General features: G+C 53.7%; 1 protein-coding gene across 14 annotated transcripts in view; it reads left to right on the top strand.

The window, feature by feature from the left end:
• DDC (dopa decarboxylase) overlaps positions 1 to 23025 on the top strand; it is a 74811-nt gene that overhangs the window by 27325 nt on the left and 24461 nt on the right. For all 14 annotated transcript variants that reach the window (XR_014814373.1, XR_014814367.1, XR_014814372.1 and 11 more), the window contains 4 exon segments: positions 4276 to 4410; positions 6878 to 7021; positions 15304 to 15370; positions 19564 to 19658. Coding sequence is in view for 5 of the 14 variants with exons in the window: in XM_021063930.2 (XP_020919589.1) it covers positions 4276 to 4410; positions 6878 to 7021; positions 15304 to 15370; positions 19564 to 19658 (441 nt within the window). In the remaining 9 variants the exon portion in view is untranslated.

The raw sequence follows: 23025 nt of genomic DNA, 5'->3' as shown, positions 1-23025 counted from the left end.
GGGGTTTCTGGCGGAGTTGAGATAGTCCCACGATGGCTGAGGTTGGGGTGGGACGTCCTGTCCTAGATGCTCGTGGGTAACGATATGGTCGAGAGCGTCAATGATCAGTTTATTAATAGGATAAAAGGATTCTGGTCAGGGATCGTGCTGTGGTACTTGGTATGACCTTGTCTGGGCGGCTGCCCAGGGGGCTGGGCTCCACTCCCCTCCCTCTGCCCCTCCTGCCCCACCTCTCTGGTCACAGCACTTTCCACCCGACGCCCAGGATTCCGAGTGGGGGCACTGTGAGAAGGAACGTTAACAAAGCTGCAATGTGATGCTCCGAACTGGAATGAAACATAGCAGCCACTGGGGCTTGTGTCACAAATGCATACATCTCAGCCCCCCGGGACAGTTTCCTGCTTGTTACAGGTTATGTTTCCACTTTGGAGAAACCTCACACAAAGATCTGAATTCAAGCTCCTTCCAGCCTTGGGGAGGGGCTGCTGGGCTCAGCCCTGTCCTCATCTCCCTTCAGGGGGCAGTGCTCAGGGGGCTTCCTGGTCCCGGGCATGTTGCTCCTGTTTCTCTGGGGTGCTCCTGCCAAGGAAGAGCAGAGCCTAGGGGTCAGAGCCGTGAGAGCCAGGGCGCAGGATTGCCCTGGGGACCCCGGATTTTAATTCTACTGGACCCAGTTCTGCACCCGAGGGCGACTGCACCCTTCGGGACAGCCTGGACCTTGCAGCGGGCTTCCTTCCTCTTTATCATTCTGTACATTTGGCCAAGATCCACTTGCTCTTCCTTTACCCGGGAACGCGCTTCTTCGACTCTAGTTTCTTTACCGTCTCTGCGTCACCTCTACCCTGCTTTTCAGGAGCTTCACTTTTCCACGATTGGGTGTCTCTTCTGTCATTTTTGGTTTTCTCTCATCGTTCTCATTTCATTTCTTTCTTTTCTTTTGGTCACTTTCTCTTCCGCATTTTGGTTTTCTTTACATCCTTGGCTCAGTTTTCCACGTTGCCGACTGATTGCCGTCAGTGTCAGTTTTGGTTCTGTTGTTCCTTGTAAAGGATTGTCCCTCCTGCGGAAAAAGACATGATCCTTTATAAGAATGGAAGAGCTGCAGAAGCATTTGGGGGCACACTTCCTCCCTGTGTTATCTCAGTTGTGTGTGTGTGTACATATATATACCAAACTGGCATGATAGGCCATGAAGATTTTCTGGGTGGTATTTTACTTACCGTTTTATTTGAGCATTTCCCCTCGTTTACAAGGTCTTTGAGACTATTACGATTGCATGCCTTTCTATGATGTGTCACAATTTATAGAAATAGAAGCTATTTATATTGGGTCACAGCGCTCCCTCTTCTAAATCATCCCTCAAAGGACACCCTTTCGGATGGGGCTCAACCGTCGCCTACAAAGGTTGTCAGCTTTCTGCTGGGGCTCTCCTGGTTGAGTCCATATTCACCACCCCTCTCCACCAAAGTCAAAACAAAACCCAAATAAAGAATTTGGGAGTCCCTGTTGTGGCACAGTGGAAACGAATCTGACTAGTACCCATGAAGATGAGGGTTCGATCCCCGGCCTCGCTCAGTGGGTTAAGGTTACAGCATTGCCATGAGCTCTGGTGTAGGTCGCAGATGTGGCTTGGATCTGGTGTGGCTATGGCTGTGGTGTAGGCCCCTCTGATTCGACCTCTAACCTGAGAACTTCCATATGCCATAGGTACAGCCCTAAAAAAAAAAATAATAATAGTTTTTCTGGGTTTCATGGGGGTTATAGCTAAAACAATTTCACATTCAGTTCTTTTTAGCAGCCCAAGGTGACTCTTCTAATTTGATACTTCTCAAAATTTTACAAATACCTCATAATCCAAGGTGTGTAGCGTCTAATAAGAGCTATTTCTTATTGAATGCCCATTCTGAGCTAAGCTGCGTTTTAGCTTATTTCTTGTGTTTTTTTTTTTTTTTTTTAAGGGGCACACCTGCAGCATTTGGAAGTTCCAGGGATAGGTGTCAAAGCAGAGCTGCAGCTACAGGCCTACAGCACAGCCCCGTCAATGCCAGATCCAAGCTGCATCCGCAATCTATGCCGCAGCTTGCAGCAACACCAGATCCTTAACCCACTGAGCGAGGCCAGGGATCGAACCCACACCCTCATGGGTACTAGTCAGGTTCTTAACCCGCTGAGCCACATGGGAACTCATTATTTCTTGTGTTTTATGTGCTCATTTTTTAAGCTCCAAATACTCGTGAAGAGTGATGGAATTATTGACAATCCTTTTCTTAGTTAAGGAAACTGAGAGCTGGAGACATAGGCTCCAGCTCTTGGAGGCAAGGCTGGTTCACGGGTGAGTTGGGCCCGTGAATGAACCATGAGGTGCATCCCTGACCGTTGGCTTGGGTGAGACTGTCCAGAGGTGGCCGTGCTGCCTTGGGCCCTGCCTTTAAATGCTCGTTCCTTTAAAGACAGTCCCACTTTCCAGAATCAACAAAAGCCCCAGCATTAGGTTCAGCATAATTCTGGTATCTCTTAACCCAGAATTCAATCCGCTCTCCTGAATGACGAGTCCACTGAGTTTGCTGGATGAAAGGAGCTGTGTCTGCGTTCGAGGCAGGACGTCTGCCCTTCCGGGCCGACAAGGCTGACTCTGTAATTGGCGAAGTCCCGGAATGCCCGAGCCTGGTGGCAGCCTGGGGGCCACGGATGTGGGCGATGCTGTGCCCTTCGCAGCCATAATCGCAGCTGCTGGGCACCAGCGCAGTGCCAGGCATCTGACTCAAATGGCAAATCGTCCTCTGAGCTGGACAAACAGGGCCACGGAGAATGGGCTGCTCCTAATTGGGTTTGAAAGCTCTCTTGGAAGAAAAGGCAGTTTCCTGCCATGTGTGGGGTGACACTTGAAAACTCAAAAGATGCAAGGACCTTTCTGCTCCCAGGTCAGCAGCCCAGTGGCAGTGCTCAGCCTGTTTCTTTGCGTCGCAGTGGCCTCGCCATGGCAACCTTCGTCTGCGGCGGGAACGCAAAGGTCCCGTTACTGCCCCTGGGCCCCTCCTTTGGGCACAGATCTGCTTCCAGCAAAGGCCGGGAAGACCCTCTTGCCCTCCTGCCTTGGTCACCGAGCCGAGCTGGCCGCCCTGAGCTGTCCCAGTCACAGATGCTTGACTAATAGTGATCTCATTGGGCTTTTTTTTTTTTTTTTTTAAATCACTTTTTGTTGCCTGGAGGAGGGGAGTTTTCCAGGAAAACTCATACTGAACTGGCCTGGTAATTCAAGCCTTTCATTATTTATTTATTTATTTTGTTTATTTTTGCCCCCGCGGCATGTGGAAGATCCCAGGCCAGGGTTTGAACCTGCACCATAGCAGCAACCTGAGCTGCCGTAATGACCACACCAGGTCCTTAACCTGCTGAGCCACCAGGGAACTCCTCCAACCTTTCGTTGAAATGGAGTTGGGAGGAGAGTGGACATGGGGGTAGTGTGTGTTCCAAGGCTGCCGACGAAGGTGGTGCTTGGGGTGCCGCACTCTCATGGGAATCGGGGGGAGACGAGCATTCCCCCCCGGAGCTGTCCCTTCAGTGAGCTTTGATGGTCCATGTCTGGTGACAACAAAGGAGGCAGGGGACAGATCGCTGACACACGAGACGTGGGCACAGGAGGAAAGCGTGTCAGGCGGTCGGCGTGGGGCCTCTGGAAAGAGCTCATTTTCGCTTAGTGACCCTTGGAAAGATCTCTCTCCAAACGCAGTCGCCGTCTGAGGTACTGGCATTGGGACTTTGACATATGACATTTGGGGGCGGGACAATTCAGGCCACAGCATTAGTGATGGAGGAAACCCCCCAGGGCCACTTCTGAGTCTCAAACAGGAGGCAACCCATCTGTCAAGACATGCGGATGTCTCTGACCAAGTGCCTGTGCACAGAGCGGGGCTGAGCACTGCGCCCTGGGCGTCTCCTCCTCTGGGGAGGGGGGCAGCATGTGCTGGCCCGGCTGGAGGCCTCCCCGGTGGGGGGGTGGCCACAGGCGGGCCTGGTGGTGCCCAGGACACGCTAAGAGCTCCGAGGTGCTGGCCGTTGTGTCATGTGACACAGACACAGCATCCTTGACGTGGTAGTGAGAGCAGCAGTGGTAGATGCAGGAGTGCAGTGCTCCCCGTGTGATCCAGGCTGAGTGTCGCAATTTTAGATTCATCCTTTAAGAAAGTACGGAGATCTCAGCTCGCATCTCCCAAGCTTAGAGACCGATTCTCTGGCTGCCCTTTGAAGCTCATGTCTACCTGTTCTTGGATTTAGGGAAGTGCCAGTGAAGCTACCTTGGTGGCCCTGCTGGCTGCTCGGACCAAAGTGACGCGACGCCTGCAGGCCGCCTCCCCGGGGCTGACCCAAGGGGCCGTCTTGGAGAAGCTGGTGGCCTATGCATCCGACCAGGTGGGTGTGCGAGCCCGGGAGGGCCCTCGAGCCAAACCGAACTATACAGTGCCATTTCCAATCCAGAAGCAGTGCCCCAGCTGTCTCAAGATAGAGACCTGGGAGTTCCCTGGTGGTGCAGCAGGATAAGCATCTGGCATCGTCACACTGTCGTGCAGGTTTGATCCTCGGCCTGGGAAATGCCACATGCCGAGGGTGTGGCCAAAAAAAAAAAAAAAAGATAGACTTGTACTAAAGAGAAAGTGTGGCCACTTGGATCGAGTTGAAAAGAAACGTCCCGTCAGGTCCGAGTGCCCAGCTCCCCCCTCCCCCCCTCCCCCCGTGAGGCTGGTGTTGAGGTCGTCTGGCCCCTGCAGAGTGCTGTGGGCACGTGGGGCTCAAAGACCCAGGCCCATCTCACGGCTGTGCTGTTTTAAGTTTTGTGATCTCAGGCAAATCATGTCAACCCCTGAGCCTTTTGAAAACCGTCCTGCGGGACAAAAGCCCCTGCCCCCCAGCATGGGCACCCTGCTGGCTGGTGGCTGCGCTAGGATAATGGAGATGTGGGTGCGGTGTGATGTGTAGAGGACGCTGCAAGTAGAAGCATCGCGTTTCCCACTGGCCAGCCCGCTGGGAAAAGGCTGCAAACAAAACCAAAACAGAATGGTGTGGGACTTCTCATCATGGCCCAGCAGTGACGCTTCCAACTAGTGTCCATGAGGACGCGGGTTTGATCCCTGGCCTCACTCAGTGGTTAAGGCTCCAGCATTGCTGTGAGCTGCGGTGTAGGCTGGCAGTTGCAGCTCCAACTTCACCCCTAGCCTGGGAACGTCCATGTGCCACAGATGAGGCCCTAATTTTTTTTTATTAAATGCATGCATTTGGAGTTCCCTGGTGCCTCAGTGGGTTAAGGAGCCAGCATTGTCACCGCTGTGGCACAGGCTCAATCAGGAAACGCCACGTGCCGTGGGTACAGCCAAAAAAAAGGAAGAAGAAGAAGCCCCCCGTGTAGGTGGTCAGTGGGTGTAGGTTGAGCTGCTGTGAATGTTAGGGTCTTGCCTTTCCTCACGGGGTCTCGTGAGGGAACTTTTAGCCCAAGAGATGGGATCTGTGATGTTTTCTAGATTCTCCCAAGGGCAGTGCGCGGCTAGTACCATCCTAGGCGACAGGTGAGCTCGTTACATCCACCGGACAGCCGGGGCTCTTGGACGCAATTCCGAGGTCCTGTCGCGTTCCCCAGCAGCAGGGCCGAATGCAGGGTTTTAGGGGTTCACCATTTATTGAGGGGTGCTTTCTGGGGAAACCTGTAGCAGTTAGGGAGGCAGGATGGGACAGTCTGCCATAGCCTGGCCCATGAACCCCATGGGGCTGCCTCACCTTGAGGCAAAGAGCCAGCCTTTTCTGCGTCTGTGCGTCCCGAGGGGTGTGGACAAGACGGCTCCATCAGCAGAAGGCAGCTCTGCAGTGAGGGGGCGGCGGGAGCCGAGGCCAGCCAGCATCCACAGCAATGCAGGGTGGATGGATGCCCGGGCCCTGCCGAGTGGGGGGTCCAGGAAGCTTGGGGCCCAAGAGATCCATCTTTTAGGGACCAACAGAAACAACGGTGGTTTTGGCAACAATTCCTGTTGTCGCTGCGTCCCAGGCCTGCTGAGACTTCTTAGCTCCAATCAGCTCCTCCGGGTGGAGTCCACAGTTCCTGATGGGCAGGAGCCCAGTGGGCGTGGGGTCCAGGTGCCCGCTCTCGGTTTACAGCCTGATCACCTCACTCCCCAGAGCCCACGGGGAGCCCTGCCTCTGAGACTGGTCGTACGCGTCACAGGCCATTTTAGATCTTCATTTGAAGAGCAGAACAGCAGCTTAGGAAGTGCCCTCATTATGTGTCCTTTTTCCAGCCGTGCTGTCCAGTGGGCACTGTAGGCCGTGGAGGTTCACGGCGTAACCTGCCGGCATCCCAGGAAAGGGCTGGAGCCAGAGTTGCCCAGGCCTCAGAGGCCGACCTTAGGGAATGCTGAGACCCAGGCCCCAGGACAGGGTCAAGTCTGAGGCCGTGATGGTGGGGCTGCAGGCAGAGGGCGGAGGCATCAATGAGAGCTGGCTTTCCTGCCGTCCCTGCGAGAATGCACCTGTCATCCCGTGGTGCTGCCATCCTGGCTCCCCCTTCTGCCAGGTATGGGTCCCTGAGCCCTGTGTTCTGGGCTGAGCCCTGCTGCCCGAGGCCCCGCATTGGAGGCAGGCCCAGCTCTGCGGCCAGGTCCTCGCTCCACGTGTGGGGTGTGCCTTCCCGGCGCGCCCTGCTTCTCTAGAATTCAAACCACTGGATGAAAACCATCCCCAGCGTGCCTAGCACTTCACCTGCTAAGAGTGAATGATAAAACCAGGATGTGGATTCTTCAGGACCTGAACCGGTTCCAGGCCTGGGGCGGGGGGGGGGGGGGTGCAGGAAAGGAGGCTCAGGGGCTGCAGCATCTGACCCTGGCCCTTTCTGTAGGCACACTCCTCGGTGGAAAGAGCCGGCTTGATTGGTGGCGTGAAATTAAAAGCAATCCCTTCGGATGGCAAGTTTGCCATGCGAGCTTCTGCCCTGCAGGAGGCCCTGGAGAGAGACAAGGCTGCCGGCCTGATTCCTTTCTTCGTAAGTTCTGGGGGTGTCTGAGTCCTGCACTGGGGAGGGGGTGGGGGTTCTGGGGGGGCAGGGCCAGGGCCAGGGCCCCTTTCCAGGCGGTAGCAGCGGCCCCAGGCCAGGCAGTTCCAGGTCGGCCCGTTTCTCCTCGAGGGCGGGTGGAGCGAGACTCCTTTTCCTCGGCGTGTGCTAAGCGCAGAAACCTGTCACCAGAGCCCAGCCCAGGGGACTCTGCCAAGCCGAGAAGCCTTGCTTCTGCTTCCTGTTAAAGGTGACACCATCGATGGCCCCTGGACCTGGGACATGCAAGACTGACCGAAGAAGAACTAACCACAGAAGGTCCAGATCTGAGACCTCAGTAGCTGCTAAGATGCCCCATTTGTGAGAGAGGCAGAGTGAGCAAAGCAGTGACCGGTTAACACACAGTTAAATAGGATAGCGTATTTCCCTCGCAGTCTGTGTACCTTTAGTTCCCTTTTTAGGTCTTGTCATAATAGCGAGAATCCCCCGTGTCATGTTGACTGCGAGGGGCCTAAGCAAAAGCCTTGCCTTGTTTCTGATCTTACCAGGAAATCCTTTACTCTCTCACTCTTCAGTATGTCTGATTTTTAATAAATGTTCTCTATCAAGTTGAAGGAATTCTGCTCTAATCCTAAATTTGCTAAGAATTTTTTTAATTGTAAATGGATCTTGGATTTTGTCAAATGCTTTTTCTTTATCTGTTGATACGCTCACGTGGTTTTTTTTTCTTCTTTAGCCTTTATGGTAGGTTACACTCATTGATGTTCAGTGCTTACTTTCCGTCAGCTTTGCATATCTGGACGAAGTCCCACTTAGTTGTTATTTTTTTTAACTCTGTAATTGAAATCAGTTTGCGGATGTCTTTTTGAGAATTTTCACATCTTTATCCACAAGAGACAGTCGTCTATAGTTGCTTTCTTGCGATGTCTCTATCCGATTTTGGAACGGGGCTAATACTGGCCTCACAGAATGAGTTAGCAAACGTTCCCTTTTCTTCAATTGTCTGGAAGAGAGTGTAGAGAATTCAGTTAATTTTCTTTCTTTAAATTGAAGTGTGGTTGGTTTGCAGTATTATGGTCGTCTCAGTGTGCAGCACAGGGCTTGGCATCTGTGCAGATTCACTCCATTAGAATTTAGTGCCGTACACCGCCTGTAACCACCTGTGCTGTACCATATATCCTCTTTGCTTATCCGAGGCTGTTCATACTCTTAATCCCTCATCCCCATCTTCCCCCATCACCACGGGTAACCACTAGTTTAGTTTTCTTTTCTTTTTCTTTTGTGTCTTTTTAGGGCTGCATCCACAGCACATGGAGGTTCTCAGGCTAGGGGTAGAATCAGAGCTGCAGCTGCCGGCCTACACCACAGCCACAGCACCATGGGATCCGAGCCACATCTGCGACCTACACCACAGCTGACGGCAACGCTGGATCCTTAGCCCACTGAGCGAGGCCAGGGATCGAACCTGCACCTGTGTCCTCATGGATGCTAGTCAGATTCGTTTCTGCTGAGCCATGGCGGGAACTCCTTTTGTTTGTTTGTTTGTTTATCTATTTATTTATTTATATTGCTAATATTAGTAATGTATGTTTTTCCTTAGTTAACCTAATTAGATGTTTGTCAATTTTATTGATCTCTTCAAAGCACCAGCATTTGGTTTTGTTGATTCTCACCATTGACTTCCTGTTTCTAATTTCTCTGACGTCTGCTCTAATTATTATTTCTCTTCTTCCAGTTCCTTTGAAGTTAATTTGCTCTGTTTTCCAGTTTAAGGTGGAAGCTTGCATAGTAGACTTAAAATTTCCTTTCTTTTCTAATATATTAGAATTTATATTCCTTTCTTTTCATATATGTGTGTGTGTGTATATATATATATGTATTTAATGCTATAAAATTCCCTCTAAGCATTCTTTTCATTGCATGCCACACATTTTGATAAGTCCCTTTTTCATTTTCACTGAGGTAAAAATATTTTTAAACTTTTTCTTGAGACTTTCCCTTTGCTCTAAATGTTAATTAAAATCTTTACGTTGAGTCTTCAAGCCAGGAACATGATATGTCTCTGTATTCACTTAAATCTTTATTCCATCGTATAAACCTATACATGTTTTGCTAGGTTTTTGCCTACAGAATTCTTTTTGGAAAGATCGTGAATGGTATTGTATGTCTAATTTTGGTGTCCCTGCGTTTACTGTAGCTCATAGAAAAACAATTATTTTTGCACATTGCTCTTGTATCCTTGTAACCCTGCTGAACTCACTTCTTAGTTATAGGAGGATTTTAAAAAAATAGATTTCTTGGGGTTTTCTGTCTAGATCAACAGGTCTTTGGCAATTAGCTACAGTTTTCTTTCTTTCTTTCTGAACTGTGCGCCTTTTTATGCCTTTTATTTCTTTTTCATGCCTTCTTGCATTAGATAGCATTTCCAGTGCTTTTGTTTTTCTTTTTGGAGCCACACCTATGGCATATGGAGGTTCCCAGGCTAGGGGTTGAATCAGAGCTGTAGCTGCCAGCCTATGCTACAGCCACAGCAGTGCAGGATCCGAGACACACCTGTAACCTATACCACAGCTCACGGCAATGCTGGATCCTTACCCCGCTGAGCAAGGCCGGGGATCGAACCCAAAACCTCATGGATACTAGTTGGGTTTGTTACACTGAGCCACAACGGGAACCTCCCAGTGCAGGGATGGGAGTGGGCATTCTTACCTTGTTCCCAGTGTTAAGTGAAATGTACTCAGTTTTTTGCCATTACGTGTGGTGTCAGCTGCAGGTTTTTTGATGGATGTTCCTTCTCAAGGTGAGCGAGTTTTTCTCTATCCTTAGAGTTCTGAGAATTTTTTTCGTGAGTTAGTGTTGAATTTCGTCAAGTGCTTTTTCTGCATCGATTAGTGTGGTCGTGTGGTTTTTTTTCTTCTTTAGTCTGCTAACAGGGGAGAGTACCACGAATTTCAAGTGTTAAACCAGCCTCTCGCCTCCGGAATGAATCCCACTAGTTCATAGTGTGTAGTTCCTTTTATCTATTCTAATTACGAATATTTCTAAGGACTTTTGCTTCTATAATCGTGAGTGATGTTGTTTTGTGCATTTTCCTTTTTTATAGTCTTGTTCTGGTTTTGATGTTGGGGTAATACTGGCTTCATAAAAACCCTTGAGAAGTGGTTCCTGCCTCTTCTGTTTCCTGGGAAAGATTGTATAGAATTGAAGCTAATTTTTCTTTTTCTTTTAAAAATTATTTTTACAATTTTACTGAAGGATGGTTGATTTCCAATGTTTTGTGAATTTCTGCTGAACAGCAAAGTGACTCAGTTATACGTATGTGTGTGTGTAACACTCCTTTTCGTGTTCTTTTCCGGTATGGTTTACACAGGATGTTGCGTAGAGTCCCCTGGGCGCCACAGGAGGGCCTTGCTAGTTTCCCATCCCGGATGTCGTAGTTCGCCTCTGCCCACGCCAAACTCCCCTTCCTTCCCTCCCCCACTACTCAACACTCTGTACAAGACAGTGGGTAGAACTGGTGTTAAACTTTCTTTAAACGTCTGGTTTTGAATTTAGCAGTTTCCTATGCGTGGGGAGAGCAGGAGTCTGGGCCCATTGAGAGCATGGCTTTGATGTGCATCTCAACTCTTCAGGGCCAGTGTCCTGAGTGCCCTCGGGGTGCACAGCCTGGGGCAATATCCTTCGTTTACTGGTGTGGCAGGGGCATCCTTGGTCCAGGCTCGCGCTCACCATCTGTGGGGTGGGGGGCGGGGTGCTGCTCTGGCCGCTGCCCTCTGCCTTCGTGTTTGTGAGGACTTGGAAATAAAGCACCGCTTGGGAGCCCTGCCGAGTGGCCTTTGTCGGGACATTTCCTGTGTCTCCTTAGGTGGCATCTACCTTGGCTGCGTGTCATGGTCCTCCCCGTGGGCTCTCAAATTCATGGTCTTGGAAGCAGGGGCCAGACACCTCCACTCGTGTATTTCAGAGCTGCTGGGGATGGAACGTGCCCCAGTTCCGTGATCATTCACTGCGCCGTTCACGTGGCTGACAGATGAGCGCCCACTGGGTGCTGGGCCTGTGGGTGCTGAGATCCGGGGGACCCTCGAGGACCTTAGGTGCTCGAGCAGAGAGGTTAAGAGAGCAGTCAAGGTGCACCGTGACCTACATTGGAAGCCCGTGGTTCGGAGCAGAGGGAAGTTTCACAGCTCATCAGAGCTCGTGGTCTGATCCGCGTCAAATGCCTGCGCCAGCCCCGGGCATTCACGGAGAGCCATCGTCCCTTTCCTCCTGGAGCGCTCCTGGGGGAGACAGACGCGTCCCCCATCTCTGTGTCATTTGTCTCTGTACCCACGTGACGAGGGCTAGAGAGGGTGATGAGGTCAGCAGAGGGGGTCAGTGACGCCTTGCTAAGAGGTAACCCATAAGCCCCGTCCTGGAGGACAGCAGGCAGCGCCCGGGAGCCCCTGACTGTCTGCTTGAAGAAAACGGCACTGCCAAGGCCTCGAGATGCTGAAGGTCAGAGAATCTGGGCGGAAATGCAGCTGGTTCTTATCTTAAAGGGGCAGCCAAGGGCTGTGAAGCTGGAGAGAGAGGCTGCCCAGACTGGGCGGGAGGGTAGCTTGGGCTTGAACCTGTGGCTTGGTTATTCTCTGGAATCATGTGCCTGGTGGTTATCACTCTGTGTGAACTCTGTGCATGACCCCGAGATGCAGCCCCTTAGCCTTCATCATTTCACAAAGAGGTTGCAGCCCCTTCAAAATCCAGCCCCACTGCTGAGAGCAGGGGGCTTGCGGGGCAGATTGGACCTGGGAAGTCAGAACCACCACCCCTCCACGAACTTCCTGGGGCTTGTGATAAATTTCCCTTTCTTCCTCTCCACAGTTTGGCATTCTGGCTTGATCAAGTCAGGCCGGAGGCAGAGGGCAGGGCCTGTGCGGCTGTATTCAAGCAGAGGGGGCCAGAGACGAGGAGGAGGGATGGGGACAGCGCTGGGCAGCAGGGCCGCCCCGGGTCTCAGAGGTGGGGCTCCTGCACCGCCCCCCTCACCCGCCTCCCCCTGCGCAAATGTGATTAGGCCACAGCAGAGCGGCTGAAATCAGGTTAACGTCATGAGCTGAGCTGGGGAAATCAGAGCCTGGAGGAGAGCAGGTGCTGGGCTTTCAAGTGGCTTCTGAGAATCAGGACGCGCTGACTCACAGCCATCCAAAACTCCAAGCACGCAGGGCCCCCGCCTCCCCGCCGGCCTGGCACATCCTCGTGCGAGCCTGGGTCCCCGTGCCACCCACATGCCGCCCTCGTGAGCTGCAAGGGGCCTCTGGCACGGCCCAGCGTGCTGGGTCCTTTAACCGGCAGGACCCGAGTTGACACACCTGGGTTCGTGTCTTGGTGTACTCCTGCCGGCGTGTCCTCGGGCCCCGCCCTGGGAGTCGAAAGCCAGCTGTAAAGGGGGGTGTTCATGAATGCATCCAATGCATGAGGCTTGTGCTGGCTGAGAATAGTCTCTGCCGAGTTCCCCGGGCCAGCTGGCCTGGGCGCTGAAAAAAGTCACCTGTCCTTGTTCTCAGCAGAGCGCACGCCCAGAAAACAAGCATTTTCTTGTTTGTACAAAATGCTCCCTACCTAGAACAAAAACATCCAGAATTACATGAATATCTAGGAATCAAAGGTCTATATTAACCTAATCTCATCGGAAAAGACAAGCAGTATTAATATTTGGTCAAATCACTCTAGACACGCTCCTGTGTGCACATCAACAGAAAACACTGTTAAGAGGGTATTTACGTGTAATTTTAAAAACAGGAGGTATTGCCTTCATTTCCATTAGAATTAAACTGAGGAAAATGAGGTGAAACTGAAGGAACCACCGAACTGCAGAACCGTCATTCCCAAGAGATTCTTAAAATTGAGAAAATAAATCACAAGCCACTTTAAGAAGGCTGAATCATCCTGTGGTTGTTTTTAAGCGATGCAATTTTTATGACCGAGTCGAAGCTTTTTTTTTTTTTTGGCTGCACCCCTGCCGGATGGATATTCCCTGGCCGGGGATTGAATCCAAGCCACAGCTGCAACCTACACCACAGTTGTGGCAATGCTGGATCCTTAACCCACTGCTCCCGGCTGGGGATCGCCCTGAGCTGCTGCAGTTGGATTCTTCATTCACGTACCAGGGTGGGAACTCTGAGTCGAAGCATTTTAAGAGTCTTATGCTCCACCAACCCAACGAGGCTCCTTTGACAAAGCATTTTAGCAGCCATTTCTATATCAGGAAGAAATATATATCAGCTTGAACTGGGGAAGGCAGGACCAGAGGTGGAAGGAAAAGGGGGCTGAGAAGCCCCAGCACCGTTGAGGCTGGAAGGTCTACACTCGCAGACCTTACGATGGGCAGGTCCTAGTCCAGTGCACCTGTGTCGGAAAGGGGAAAACGAAAGCCCAGCGAGGTGACAGGCTGCTGCAGAGCTGGGCCTCGAACACAGGCCTCCTTGTCCCAAGTGCTCGGCTTCAGTGTCTGCGTATTCATCAGGCCTTCTATTTCCTGTCCGGCTGGTGCCTGGGAGTCTTAGGGTCCTTGCTGGCCCTGAAGGTCTAGCCAGTAGCTCGAGGTCTTAGAGGCAAGTGGGCCTTTCCTAAGCGAAGCAGCCACCCCAGGGCCCACCAGGCCTGCCCACCTCCCCGTGGGGCTCTCTTCTGCTGCCCTGATCTCCCCCGAGCCAGAGGCCTGAGAGCCAGGGCAGCCCCTCTGCCCCGCAGCCCACTGAGATAATTCTCGCTGCCCACTTCTCGGCCTGCTTGCTCTGCCTCGCCTGGTCCTTTCCGCAGAATCCATGGTAAAGGCTCTTGCCCGCCTTCCCCCGCCTCCCCTCTGCCTCCTGACCGACCCTGGTCATTCCTTGTGTGGCCCTGCATGACATGGCATGGTCCCTTCTCCGTGGATAGAACAAGCTGTCTTTCCCACGGCAGTAGCCTCCCAAGATGGTCCTTGCCACATCTGAATCACAATGCAACACTCTCTCTGACCCAGGTGACTGTGCCAGCAGAGGGCCAGGGCCTGTCACCTGAGCTTTCATGGCGCAGACCCCAGCCCTCTGTGGTGAGAGCTCTCTGGCTGTCTCTGAGACCTGCATTTGGTTTTCAGGTCAAATGCGAGTGGTCACGGGTGAAATGGAACCAGAGAGGCTCCAGCCAGTTTCTCAAGTTTTCTAGCTTGTGTCTTTCTGAATTCACCATCTCTGTTCTCAGGGCTCAGAGCAGTGCTGGAGGCTCCCTGAAGGCTACATGGATCGAATGAAATTTCACAGTCTTGTCACATCAAAAGAGAAATTTCATTATCCAGACAGTACCTGCCATCGTAAATCGATTAGGCTCTGTGGTTTTGTAAATACAAGATGCTCTTTGATCATTTGGCGGGACTTTGCATTCAGCAAATGTTTCGGCACCGATTCTCTGCCCATAAAAGTGTGACTTCCTAGCAACGCGTAAGATGGAGATGCTGGCTTCAAGAGCTTCTTGGGTCAAGGAGGAGAGATGGCCTCGTGCATAAGAATAGACAGGTCAGGCGTGCAGATGTGGTCACCTGCGCAGGGCTGCGGGGCCCTCAGGGAGCAGGAGTGAGAGCGCAGAGGATTCCCAGTCACATCTCCCAGCTGTGGCGTCGACAGCTCTCCAGGACGCCCTTTGAGAATTATGTTCAGGGTTGGTAGGTCTTTTTCACGCATCTCCTTGGGAGAGCAAAGCTTCATCTTCTGAAGGTTGAAGTTAACCTTCGGGAAGACTTTGTTCCAAGAGAGAGGAGCAGCAGATGGAGGCTAGGGAGGGATACTCTTGGTCCGACGCCTGGGTGGCTCTGTGCTGACCTGGGGGCTGGACCAGAAGAAGCATCCTGTGATGTCTGGAGTAGCACAGCCAGGCCTCTGCACACACTCACTAAACTAAAAACATCCGGACTCCTTACTCTGTGGAGGGAATAACACTCCCAGCGAACCAATAGGCTGCCATCAGTAAAGCAAAGCCCAGGGAATGCTGTTCCTGTGGTCCACGCCTGTATTTCTGTCCTCAGCATCCTGGGAAGTTGTGCAAGTGCTCCTTGTAATCTCACGGCCTATTTCTCTTAACCTGTTAGAAGGCTTCCATGCACGTAGGAAACACGAATCCAAAGACTCGCATGTCCGTCCAGCAGACATCCTCTAGCATGTGGATTCAAGGCTCGGAGCTCGGCCTGGGGTGGCGGCTGTGTGTATGGAGGTTACAGCGTGACTCCGAGCTGGGGCCGAACAGGTCTGCTTCTTCCTCTCCAGGTGGTGGCTACGCTGGGGACCACATCGTGCTGCTCCTTTGACAATCTCTTAGAAGTGGGACCCATCTGTAAGTATCTGATTCAGTTTTCTTTTGGAAAGTGTTCTCAATATATGGGGACTTTAGCAGCTGGTCTCTTTGAGTTCTTCATAACGTGAACTCAGTATTATATAAAATATAATATAATTAGTGGTATAATACAATACAACACAATACGATGTAATAGCATAGAATACAACGAAATATAATATGATATAATGTAATACTGTGCAATACAGTGTGATACGACATAATACAATACAATATAATGTAACATATCACGTAGTTAAACTCGTTGTGGGTTCGTTTGCCCAACTCTCCTCGTACTTGCGGTGACATAAACCTCCTTAGTTCGAATTCCATAAACTCCGAGTTTGGGCTAATTGGACGATAGCTAAACTATTTGTGGGACTAAAGTATCCCGAGCCGTGGACTAGTGATGTCAGGTTGTGAGGCTACAGGCCCCCGGAGGAGAATAAACTCCTCAGACTCTCAGAGGGTCGTGTACGTGATGGCAGGAGAGTTTTCTATCCTTGGACTGAGCCTTCCAGCATCTTTTCTTCCTGGCACTTTTACTGAATGAGGTCGAGTGATGCCCTCCTGTGACAGATCCGTGGAGGGTGTTTCCCGAGGGGAGTGTGTGCTGCTTGTGTGTGCTGGGCCGGCCTCACGCCGCCCTCCCCGGACCACTGAGCTTTCCCCCAGAGACCAGAATTCAGAGAACTCCAAGGTGAACCGGGAATAAGAGGCCGTGTTCCTGGAGTGTCACCTTGAGCCTGCGGCCCTGGGGACGTGGTGGACTGGGAGGGGTTGTGTGGCCGGAAGGCCTTTGCTCAGGCAGGGGCGTCAGATCATATCCCCCGCCCCCACCCCATCCTCGGCGGGGAGGACCAGTCCCACAGCTGCTGCCCACGGGCGGGGAGGGACAGGTGACCGAAGTCACCCGAGGGGTCTGGGTGTCTGTGACCACACTGTGGCTTGTGCCAGGAACCTGGGGCCTGGCTCACTGTCCGTCTGCGTGACCCCAGCGGTTTCTTGCCTCTCCTAACCTGGGTCCGTGTGTGGACCCTCTTCGGAGCCGTGGGTGCTGGCCCGCTGGCACACGCGTTGTGGTGCAGCCTGGGTCCCTCCTGAAGCCCGTGTCTTCGGTTCTGAGCTCCGTCCCCACCTGCAGAGCCGAGGGGAACTAGCACTTGGAGTTGTAAATGATCGGATTCTGGGAGCACTGAGTTAATGCGCAGAAACGGGGCGAGACCAGAAGGAGAGGGGCCCTGGAGCTGCAGCTACGTGGGGCAGGTGGCCGCTGCCAAGTGGCTGGGTGGGGCCTGGCCTGTTCCCACGGTCTCGGGCTCCCTGCTAGGGCCGTGGCAGTGTCTGTCTGAGCAGCTGGCGCTGAAGGCAGGGGTGCGGGGCCTTGGCGCTGGGGCTGGGGAGAAGGGCTGAGCGGCGGTGACAAGCTGCAACTCCTGGTCACGAGCCAAGCCTCTGAGCTGGTCTGACTCAGCCGTCAAGCCGAGAACTGGACGTCCTGGCCGGCGGCCGGCTGATGTAACTCTGGGGCTATCGGATTAGAGGGTGAGGTCCCTGCAGGGCATGGCCCACATGGCCCTGCCGTCCAGTGCCGGCTGTCCTGCTGTCCTGGGGCTCCCTCTGCTCCCAGGTCTGGGGGTGGTGGACGAGCTGGATGGGGGATGTGTTTGGGGCCAAAAGCAGAGGCTGTTCTGGGGCCAGGGAAGCCGGCGTGGCGGGTTGATTTTGACAACTGTATATACGACCCATGATGCTGTTGGTAACCATCCGTAGAGCTGCCCCACGAATGAGCCCCGTGGATGAGCCTTTGACCTGCGTCCCTTCCTCTGACATTGCTTACTTGACTGTCACCAAATATTTAGCATCCTTCACCCTGAGCCCGGGGCTGACCCTGTTCTGTAGCGTGATTAGAGTAAATCATTAAAATAATTCAGAGTAGTTTTCACCCACCAGCTTTTGACCAAGGGGGCACATCGGGGGTGGGGTTCTTCAAACTGCTACTTTAGGAAAGACACTTTCTTTCTAGTTCCTTTCAAAACAATTATCTAGAGAGATGGTTTCAGCTGGTCCCCTTGGACTGACCAGTGGAATTTCCTGGCAGGTTTATTGAGAAGAGGATGAGAAGCAGAAAGCAGGGGGTTAAAGGCAGCCGGCTGAGGATAGCAGCTTCAGGGAGTGGGGGTGGGCAGGGCGGGAGGGCGGGCTGGCTGATGGGGGGATGTGACTGACGGTGCAGGAGGCCTGGCCACCCTGTCATGGAGGCCTCGACAGGAAACTTGCAGGCAGTGGGGGCAGCCCCTTCCCTTCTGGACGCATCAGGAAGCTCCCCATCCAGATGGCCTGGGTGCTGGGTGCACCTCGCCTGGGGCCATACGACTCCTGTGCCCTGGCCTTGGGGTCTCAGGGATGCCCTGACCCCTGCAGATGCCCACAGTATTTGAAGGGGCCAGAGGCAGGTTGTGCTGTGGGCTGATCATGTATGAGATGCAGGATGTGGAGGTGGTACCCACAGTTTCCTCCTTGTGGAAAGAGGCGGCCCATTGGGAATCCACTCTCCTCGGGAGCCTGTGAGTTCCTCCTGCGGGAGCTTTAGGCCAAGTACATGGTTAGAGGGCACCCAGCCCCTCAAAGGCTGCCTTGCTTCTGACAGTCACTCCAAGTTCAGGGCTTCCAGGGCCACTCTCGGGGCTGATGATCCCAGGGAGAGCACGCTCATGGTTACCGGGTGTTTGGGGGGCGATGCCCGGGAGGGGTCCAGGCTTGGGGCTCCTGGGTGTCCTCTCCTGGGAGGTCACAAGGGCAGACCCCTGCCCCCAAGCCCCAGTGTGTGACAGTAGGCACAGAGTGGGGTTCCTCGCTGCCAGGGAAGCAGACACAGACTCTGGCGCCGGGGTTTTACTGGGGCTCTGTCTCACACTGGCCGTGTAGCTGCCCTTGGTTCTCCAGTCCCTCCTGGTCCTCCAGAGGTCAGATTGACATGGAGAGGGGGTGCCCAAAGCCCCCCAAAACCCTGCTGTTACACCTGCGTGGGATCCTCGGTCACCGGGGCCACTGGTCTCTTGTGAGGTCAGGGACCCAGACTCCTTTCACCCGCCCAGCCTGCTCCAGGCTGCCCAGGCCCCACTCAGTGCAACTCTGTGGCGATGTCCCATGTCCCCAGGCCGTACTGGATCCTATCCAACCGCGGGTCTTAATCCCATCCATCCTGAAGATGGAAGGGGATCGAGGCTTTGAAACGCCTCATGTCTTTTATCGGCTGAGCTCAGAACGGCTCCTCACACCTCAGCATCGTGTGTGATCCACGAGCATCTCGCAGGCAAAAGTGAGCCAGGAACCCATCCATCAGCACAAAGCGTTGGCAGTGCTGAGGGACGCTTCGTGGAGCCCTGACTGGGTGCTTCTGGGCAGCCCCCCCCCACACCCAAGGGAGGGAAGGACGCCCGCCCCTCACCCCAGACCCACGCCCTGCGGGCTTGCGGACTCTCCATCCGAGAAGCACCCAGCACTGAGGGAGGAAGTAATCACAGCTCGGGGCTGCTTTATCCGCACCTGCTGGGCGCCCGCAGGGGGCTGGGCGCCACCGGAGGAGGCAGGTGATACGTCGACTTGAGGGACCCCGTGTAGACGGGACTCCATCTCAGCTGCAAAGCCAGGTGGGCTCCCTTCCTCCCAGGCTTTTCCAGTCCGCTTGGAAAACAAAAAGTATATTCAGAAAAGGAGCGGAGAATGATTCCAGGAAGCGGAGAACAGGAGCCTGGACTTCGTGTGAGGTGGAGTCGGGCAGAGAGAGGCCCCTTCCTCTGGTGACTTTAGGGCCGAGAGGATCCAGGAGAAAGTTGCCAGTGGGTGGGGTGGGGGCGGGGCACGGCGAGTACCTGGAGCGGCTGTGGGTGGACGCGCTGAGGCTTGGGCTGCGGTGGGCTTTAGGGTCAGCCTTGACCATCAAGGCATTCCCCTGGGTCTCCTGCGTTCACTGAGCACCTGGTCCTCACCCGTCACCGTGGGGCCAGCCGCACGCTCCCTCTGCCGTTAGCATCCCTGCCTTCAGACCAGAGCAGCCTGTCAGGATGCAGACCTCAGGCCAACACGCGGCACTGACAGACCGCGGTAGGGAACGTGTGGGTTGGGACAGGCGCTCAGCCCCGGGAGGAGGGTGTCCCTTCCGGAGCTCACAAGGTGCTTCTGGGCTTCAGGTCACGAAGAGGACATATGGCTGCACGTGGATGCTGCCTACGCAGGCAGTGCCTTCATCTGCCCTGAGTTCCGGCACCTGCTGAATGGAGTGGAGGTGAGTGAGTCTTTAACAAAGATCATTCTGCAAAAGTATGATGTCATCCGTGACTTCTCCTTAGAAGGACGAGACATTCGTGTTCTCCGACTGTGGTTTGTTTCAGCAAATCAGGGTCCAAACCAGGGTTGTCCCAACCAGCTTCTGTGATGACTGGACATTGCAGCTTCCTGTGATGGGTCATAGCGTCTGCTCCCTCAAAACACACCTGACGTCCAGGCCATTTCTCACGAATCCTGGGCAGAGCTGTCACGGTCAGTCACATAGAGTTGAGCTTATAGAACTGAAACTGACAGCACGAATGGCCTGAATCTGGCCTGAACCCAGGCTGGGACTCGAACCCACGGTTTTAACTCAGAATCACTCCCCCTGCGTCTGGACTCCCTGAGGTTCAAGTTCTTCATGTCTCCCGAAGAAGGAATTCAGCGAGAGACAGGGTGATAGGCAAGAAACAGATTGATTATTCGGGGGCGGTCCTCAAACTCCTGCCCTGGGTCTGAATCTGAAGGCAGGCCTCACCCCATCCCCAACCCAACACCCTGAGGCCCTTCCCCTGCCTCCACTAGTCCAGCCGCCTGCCTTGTGCTGATGGCTTTCCTGAGCCATCATTAACTTACAATGACCTCCCAGCGCCCCCTGGGTTTCCCTCTCTATCTGCAGCCCCTTCCTGGGACTTCCACAGCCACCTGTGCCTCCTCCATCCCTATCAGAACTGTGGAAACATATTCAGGAAGAAAATGACATCATAAGGCATTGCAGATGAAGGGGTAATTTAAAAAGCCAGCCTGCACTTCCCATCGATCTGGATCAATAGCGCAGTCACACTGCGACCATCACCTGAGTGTGGTTTTCACTTCTGTTGAGTTTGAACAAGCAGCCGGCAGCGCCCTGGACATGCTCAGAATTCAGAAAACATGGCCTGGGAGTTCCCATCGTGGCGCAGTGGTTAACGAATCCAACTAGGAACCATGAGGTTGCGGGGTTTGTCCCTGGCCCTGCTCAGTGGGTTAAGGATCCGGCATTGCCGTGAGCTGTGGTGTAGGTCACAGACGCGGCTTGGATCCCCTGTTGCTGTGGCTCTGGTGTAGGCCAGCGGCTGCAGCTCCGATTCGACCTCTAGCCTGGGAACCTCCATATGCTGCAGGAGCAGCCCAAAAAATGGCGAAAAGACGAAGAACAAAAACAAAAACAAACAAACAAACAAAAAAACCATGGCCTGTAATGCCGACGAAGACACCTGCTTCTTTGGAGAAATGGCAAAATCAAAATGATCTGCTCAAGAGTTCCTGCTGTGTGAAGTGGGTCGAGAATCGAGTGCAGTGATTCAGGTCGCTTCGGAGGCTCGGGTTTGCTCCTCGGCCCAGCGCAGTGGGTTAAAGGAACTGGTGGTGTTGCAGCTGTGGCTTGGTTTCAATTCCTAGCCTGGGAACAGCACCCACCAAAAAAACAAAAAAACAACAAAAAAAACGACACCATCGGCTGATGCTGTGCTTCTCCAGGGTGGCAGACCTACCATGAAGAGCTGAGCGTAGGGATGGGCCCTGGCTTGTTATTTTAGGCCTGAGCGGGGTTTCCCTGTTGGCACCTCCCGGGGTGGGAAGTTCCTTCTCGCCAGGGACCCCATGCAGGAAGGGCCCAGAGAGGCCGGCTTTGCCAGTGAGGAAGAAGCAGCTGCTGAATCAAAGGGGGCGTGTGGTGGCTTCGCACTCAGAGCTGGGTTCTCTGGAGACCCTGGGGGGTTTCTCGAGACCCTGGCCTCATGGCTTCCAAGGACCCAGGGTGTGGGCTTGAGCTTGGATGGCCTGTTCCATCCCGGCTTCGCCCTCCGACCGGCCACATCCCCTGGGCAGGCTGGTAGCCTGTCCATACCTCACAGAATGGATTTCGGGGTCAGGCCTCCTCGGAGGGGTTGTCGTGAGGATCAGAGGAGTGAATCACGTTTAAAGGCCTGAGAGCCGCACCTGCCCACAGCCAGCCGTGCATGCATTGATGCCATCATCGTCCGCCACCGCGGTCTGGAGAGACGGTCACTCCACGTCTCCGTCTGTTCTCTCGTCTGCCGCTGACCAAGTTCTAATGGCTCATTTGGATTCTCGTAACGCCCCAAATAATAATCCTGGGAAAGCGGGCCTCAGGGTCTGGAATACAAAACTGCCGTCTTTGAAAAGAATAGCCCCTCATTGCTCATACGCCAAGGTGGATACCTCCCCCTCATCCGTCGTGGTTCACTCATTTATTCCAGAATGACTTATTGATTCCCGAATGTGTTCAGGGGCTTAGCTCCGTCCTTGGAGGGACGGAGCTTCCTCTGTAAATGTGAGCCGTCCTGACAGTGGGGGACGCGGTGCTGACACGGGTCCCTATAGGTCGCGGCTGGTAGCTAGTTCTGTGGGTGTTGGTGCAAATCTCTACACCATGTAAGCACCTTTTGCTGTGGCCTGGGTTCTCGTGTGTGGTGATACGTCCCCAGGGACGTCTGTACCGCCGTCTGGAGGGACAAAGGGCGAAGCACTCACGGAGGTAGGTGTGTGTGCCCCCTGAGTTTGGTCTTTTCTGCGTATCAGGTACAGAATTCCACCATCTGTCCTGCTAACTCTTCTCTTCCGTGTGCACTGACACCGTTTCGCTTTCTCGGGGGCGGTGGGGGGCGGTCCAGTTGTCAGACCACCACCATGGGGGGCGCTGCCGGGAGCTCCTACCAGCAGCAGACCTGGATCCACACCCGATGACAGTGAGTCATTGCCCTGTTCCCCGTTTCTGCCAGGGGGGCCGGCCGCTCAGCTGGGCAGATAAGGGGCTGTAATATCCTGTTCTGGCCGCTGCCCTGGAGATAAGTGCCTTCCTCTCCATCAGCAGGAAGAAAATGGCGCAGCTGGTATGAAAGATGTTCAAACAGATCAGCCCCCAGGAGGAAACTAATAAAATTCCTAGCAAACAAAGCCTTTCTTTCACCTTTAGTTTCCCGTTATCAAGAAATGAAACGCGCTTTAATTTCCTGCCTCTGCCCAATATTGCTTTTACTGAAGCCTGGAGGGAAATGAATCTGCCCCCCTAGAGTGGGTTGGGTGTGAGATTGCCATCAGCTGACCACATGTCTCCCCACGTCCCCACCCTGGCCTCCTCCTGCTCTTTGCTCGTCCGGAGGGAGGTGTCCCAAAGCCCTGGGAAGACTTCGAAGCTTCCGACAGGAGACTCAGCCCCACTGGGGCCTTGCCATGGCCCTGCCACCCTTTCTGCTTCTAGTACAGAGGTGGCTGCGTGGCCACGTCCCTGGGCCTCCAGCTGGGCCGGATCCCGTTCATCAGCTGGGGATGAACAAAGGGCATGCACTCTGGCCCCCGGCAAAGGCCCATGAAAACTCAGCATG

Source organism: Sus scrofa, chromosome 9 (genome assembly GCF_054392235.1).
Source record: "Sus scrofa isolate SSC_HxYL_T2T_F1_AM1 chromosome 9, Sscrofa_HxYL_maternal_Yorkshire_Landrace_v2.0, whole genome shotgun sequence".
NCBI classification, from domain to species: domain Eukaryota; kingdom Metazoa; phylum Chordata; class Mammalia; order Artiodactyla; family Suidae; genus Sus; species Sus scrofa.
Note: the sequence above shows the minus strand (reverse complement) of the source record. Positions and strands in the feature narration are given on the sequence as shown.